This window comes from Xenopus tropicalis, chromosome 3 (assembly GCF_000004195.4).
Source record: "Xenopus tropicalis strain Nigerian chromosome 3, UCB_Xtro_10.0, whole genome shotgun sequence".
Taxonomy (NCBI): domain Eukaryota; kingdom Metazoa; phylum Chordata; class Amphibia; order Anura; family Pipidae; genus Xenopus; species Xenopus tropicalis.
The window spans coordinates 122,834,878-122,840,154 of NC_030679.2; the positions used below are offsets into that span (position 1 = coordinate 122,834,878).

The window sequence follows — 5,277 nt, forward strand, 5'->3', positions numbered from 1 at the left end:
TAGGCCAAGCCACAGGGACTCTTAATTGTGTATGCAGTATAAGAAGTGGTCCAAGCAAAATGGCAAATAATTATCATTATCTTGCATTTCTGTAGCTCTACTGATATATTACTTTACAGTATAATTTCCATATCACATTCATACAACATGCACACTGGGGCCAATTTCATCAAAAGTAAATTAACATTAATATGTTTATGGAACATGAAAGAGATACTGCACCCTGAGGAAACTAAGAATGCACCAAATGCATAGTTTTTGGGATCCGGCCAAACCCCAAATCCTTCATGAAAGATTTGGCTGAATACTGAACCAAATCCAAATTCTAATTTGCATGTACAAATTAGGTTATGAAGGGGTTAAAGGGAACGGAGTGTGTAGCGTGCAGCGAAACATTTTCAACTTCTGTGTTTATGTGATGAAAAGTCATGTGATTTTAAGGATTTGGATTCGGTTTGGCTAGGGAATGTGAATTCGGTTAAATCTGATCTTGCTGAAAAAGGATGAATCTTGGACGAATCCCAAACCAAATCCTGTTTTCAATGCCTCCCTAGGGGAAACCCACACCAACACGGGGAGAACATACAAACTCCGTACAGCCAGTGCCTAGGACCCCTGAGCAGCCACGATAACTACTGTGATCCTTAATGATCCTTAATGAGGTCATCTTTGGGGGGGGGTCTCTCTTTTCTATTAGCATAGGCACAAACAACATGGGACATCTCTGAACAGACTATATTTTAGCTTTCTTATGTGTGCACCTCCAAAGTGCACCTTGGCTGTCATTTTGCACTTTTGCACCTTATATTCTAAATTAGCCCTGTCTGGTCTGTCAGCTTCAAAAATGCCTCTTCAATTTAAACATTATTGTAAACTGGCCAAATGACACTTTACTGCCTTCCCATATCTTATTAACTCTTCTCTTAGTTGTTTTTTAAAAAGAAAAAGAGACAAAACATGTTTGTAATGAACAAGTCTTTTTTATTAAGCATGAGAGAGGAGGGATCCACATAAAGGAGATTCCAGAGAAGATGTTGTCTGACCATGAAGTGGTCTCCTTCGTTTAAAAACAGAAACTAATCCCCAAAATTGTGATGATGCTGGATGTGTGGCATAGGGCAAAGCCTTCCTCCATAACTGTAAAAATATAATGTCCATACATATAGGATTTTAGTAAAGAAGCAATACTATATCATTATCTATCAGTAATAGTGATGGGTGAAATAATTCGCTAGGCATGGATTCACAGTGAATTTTCACGCTTCCCAAGTGGCAGATTTTTTTGCGAAACAGGCAACAAAATTTGCTGCAGAAAAAGGCATATAAAGGTATGGGACCCATTATCCAGAATGCTCGGGATCTGGAGTTTTCCGGATAAGGGGTCTATCCGTAATTCAGATTTCTTAGCTTAAGTCTACTAAAACAATTATTCAAACATTAAATAAACCCAATAGGATTGTTTTGCATCCAATAAGGATTAATTATATCTTAGTTGGGATCAAGTACAGGTACTGTTTTATTATTACAGAGAAAAGGGAATCATTTAACCATTAAATAAACCCAATAGGGCTGTTCTGCCCCAATAAGGGGTAATTATATCTTAGTTGGGATCAAGTACAGGTACTGTTTTATTATTACAGAGAAAAGGGAATCATTTAACCATTAAATAAACCCAATAGGGCTGTTCTGCCCCCAATAAGGGGTAATTATATCTTAGTTGGGATCAAGTACAAGGTACTGTTTTATTATTACAGAGAAAAGGGAAATCATTTTTAAAAATGTGAATTATTTGATTAAAATGGAGTCTATGGGAGATGGCCTTTCTATAATTTGGAACTTTCCAGATAATGCGTTTCCAGATAATGGGTCCAATACCTGTACAGCTTTTTGGTGCTGATACATGTATTTAGGAATTACAACATGTTATTGCAGATCTGCACTCCTTTATTTACTGCTTTATTGTATAGTTTTACCCATATTTGTTTATTCAAAGTAACATTCTAAAAATATTACAGGAGGAATGAAAGAAAATGATTTAAGTTGACCCACATGGAATACACTGACTACCCAGTTTTGAATAACTGGTGCTAAACTTTGATTGGTAAGTCTATCTTTCTATCTTTTAAAGCTCATACAAAGCTATACAACTTTTCTTCTCTCTACTGGGAGAATTATGAATGAAGTTTACTCACCTGGCATCTCCTGACCAGTGTACGTTGGGAGTCCTTTGCATAGAGATTCAATGTGCTGCCCATATTCCCCAATGTTGTCAATGGCTTTCTGGTTGACTGTATAGGTCCTCAGGTTGGTGGTGGATGGCCTCTAGAAGAAATAGAAGGGATAGGATCATGTTGTGTTTATATGTGTACACAATGTTTAGGGAAAAAATGTTGGAAAAAAGTGGTTCGGATGTTATTGTGCTAGAATTGTGGAGTGTTTTCCTAGTACTTTCCATTCCCTTTCCATTTTTTAATGTGTTAGATTACTGAGTGCTAATTCTGCCCATGTGTAATATTGTAGCAAACTACAACATATGGCTCTAACTATTGTGTGGTTGTGATGAAAAGCCAAAGCAAATGAACAAAATATTTTTTAATATGTAATTTTATGAATTAATAGACCCCAAAAGGAATTAAGATCTGATATTGGGATTGAGATTATCGTTCCATTTAATTGAGTTGTTATTGCTAATGCACTCAGCAACAATAAAAAAAACTGTTGAATTTCATTACTTACCTTTTTATCCTTGCCAATAGCACTCAGCTGGGTCAGGCTGGGGAAGGAATCCTTGTTGATTTTGGTGACCACACATATTTTCTTTTGAAACAGGCGAGTTGCTGCAAATCCCTGTAAGAGAAGAGAATGGATTGTTGAAGTATCTGACTCATAGGGTTTTATTTATACTCTGCATTAAGTTTTGGTTCAAGTCTTTATAACGTTCTACTTTTGCAATAAGGGCATGTTAAGTCTAACCATATGATTTACCTTGGTAGGCCTGTTGCATATAATTGTCTAATGTAGGATATTAAGGAATGTATAACATTCATTGGCATCTACGTCTATGCAAATCTGCTGTAGTCTAAATTGTTAGATTAAGGAGGGTTGAAATAACTTTCAAGGCCGCACCATCTCTATCTAAACAATAGGAAAAAATAAATGTAGAAATGAAACCAAGATTGATGCTCTTAGTTAAAAAAATAAAACATAGCACAGGTCTGTTTTTGTAGACTTGCACCCAAGCCGCACCCATGTATCTGCAATCTAACCCAGACCTGCACACCCACATTGACTATGATGTCTCTCCATACCCAAACATCTAAAGAAGTGCTTCCCAAACCCTACCCTCACCCGCCGAACATTGCTGCAACCCGGAAGTGATGTCATTTTTTTGGGAGCGGGACTGACTAGGAACCAGAGATAAGGTCAGAAATTAACAAGTTTGCTGGGAAACTTAGGTCTTTTTGTGTTTGTAAAGGCTGCAGTAGTATGGCAATACATGCTAATTTGTGCTGCATATAAGACATGATATGAGTCCAGTGACAACCACTGGAAAAATTTACAATCATTGAAGCCTAAAATAGTAACTATGGGCAGCATGTTGGCTCAGTGGGTAGCACTGCTTGTTTGCAGATATGTATCTCATTTCATCTGTATTTCATTACAGCTTCGGCACCATTTGCAAGGAGTTTCTATGTTCTTCTATGTTCTTCCTCTTACAGTGCAAGTTCCACTGAGGCAGTGAAAGACTATAAAGCACTGCATACCATGTGTTGGCAATGCATTTGGAAACAAATACATGTAAAGATGCAAGTATGTCCAGAACTCTACTTACTCTGCCATAATCACAAATGGAATCCCAAGAATTCCATCCATTTAGATTGTTAATGGTGGCTATGTTGTTTGCATTGTTGATATTGACATTCTGAGAAACACTGCCTCCATCATTTCCAGAGTTATTGATGTTGATGTTCTGAAAAACATTCATAGAAGAAATAAAAACATAAAGAAAAGTAAAACAAGACAGAGAAACCATTTTACAAAATGATGGGATTGTGAAATTTGATCATAATGTCATGTTTTAAAGTTTGCTCCAGGTCTATCACTCCATAGCAGCCAATCAGATGTCCACTTTTTATGTCAGGTCTGCAGGTTTGTGTTCTTTTCCTACTAATTCCCTATTGGGGGCTCAGAGCAAATGTCCCTCTCTACCCAAAAACCAGTCCCAGAACTAGCCATAAAACAATACATTCAGGACGGCATTAGGGGAAATAGGACCAATTAAGTTTAATGTTGTTGTTACCAGAATATGTACAGAAGGATAATGGCCAATTGGATTTACCGTTCAAAATAGTGCCAAAGGCTACTGCACCGGTCCCCCATCCCCAAGGATGGTCCTCAAGGAATCTTCACATTCTGATCAAATTTTATGGTGCCAATGCATTTCAGCAATGTACTGTAAGTATCCCCACAAAAGAACACCCTTGTCCCAATTAATCTGCCACAATTTAAGCATCTAATGATACAGATTGTATGGTTATAGGAGTCCTACAGTGCCTTGGTCCTATAATTAAGTCTACAAAATAATAATTTCCTTTTTCCTTCTCATGTATTTTAAAGACTTGCATTCCTGTAGACCAATATTTTGTGGAAGCCTCTTACTCATGCAATAAAATGCAGGTAAATATTTACTTACATCATTTGCGAGAGACAGAGTCAGAGAAACTCCCAGCAGGGCAGCTACAATCTGAAAGAAGAAAATGTAGGAAAGTTATTCTTTTAACAGCTTTCTACTGGGAAGACTTGGTTTAATAATAAAGCTTATTGTCCTCACCAAGAACTTCATGGTGCTTGTCTTGTCAGTATCACTTGAGATAGAAATGGGTAATGAAGTATTTCTCTAATGCACTGTATATATTTATATAAAAATGCCATATTTACCAAAGGAACATTAAAATATGGAACGTTTGTGGAGCTGGACCAAGTCCAGTCGATATCTCTGCTGATATGATGGTTCCACAATCAGAGCACAAAATAACCACTGCCCATTCCTGTGTGTGATTTTGTGATAACTTCAACGTCATTTGATTATGGAAAGCTGCATTGGTAGCCTCTGTAAGTTGATTGAGAACAAACAGTTGGGTGGTACATGCCAAAGGCGTTGGTTGTTTAAGCAGTAGTGTTGTCTCTGGGTCAAGCCAAATGGTTATCTTGTGTACTTTCCAGCACCTCTTTAGCCTAAACATGCTGCAAATGATCAGGTACAATCCCTTGATCAAT

General features: G+C 37.4%; 1 protein-coding gene across 1 annotated transcript; it reads right to left on the reverse strand.

Annotated features, from left to right (window-relative positions):
- Positions 1-960: 960 nt before the first annotated feature.
- Positions 961-4,925, reverse strand: gkn1 (gastrokine 1). Its single transcript, XM_002935304.4, has 6 exons — positions 4,832-4,925; positions 4,694-4,744; positions 3,833-3,970; positions 2,737-2,847; positions 2,193-2,322; positions 961-1,137 (listed from the first exon to the last, which is right to left on the reverse strand). The coding sequence occupies exons 1-6, from the start codon at positions 4,841-4,843 to the stop codon at positions 1,064-1,066; spliced, it is 516 nt and encodes a 171-aa protein (XP_002935350.1). The 5' UTR covers positions 4,844-4,925; the 3' UTR covers positions 961-1,063.
- Between the last annotated feature and the right edge of the window lie 352 nt (positions 4,926-5,277).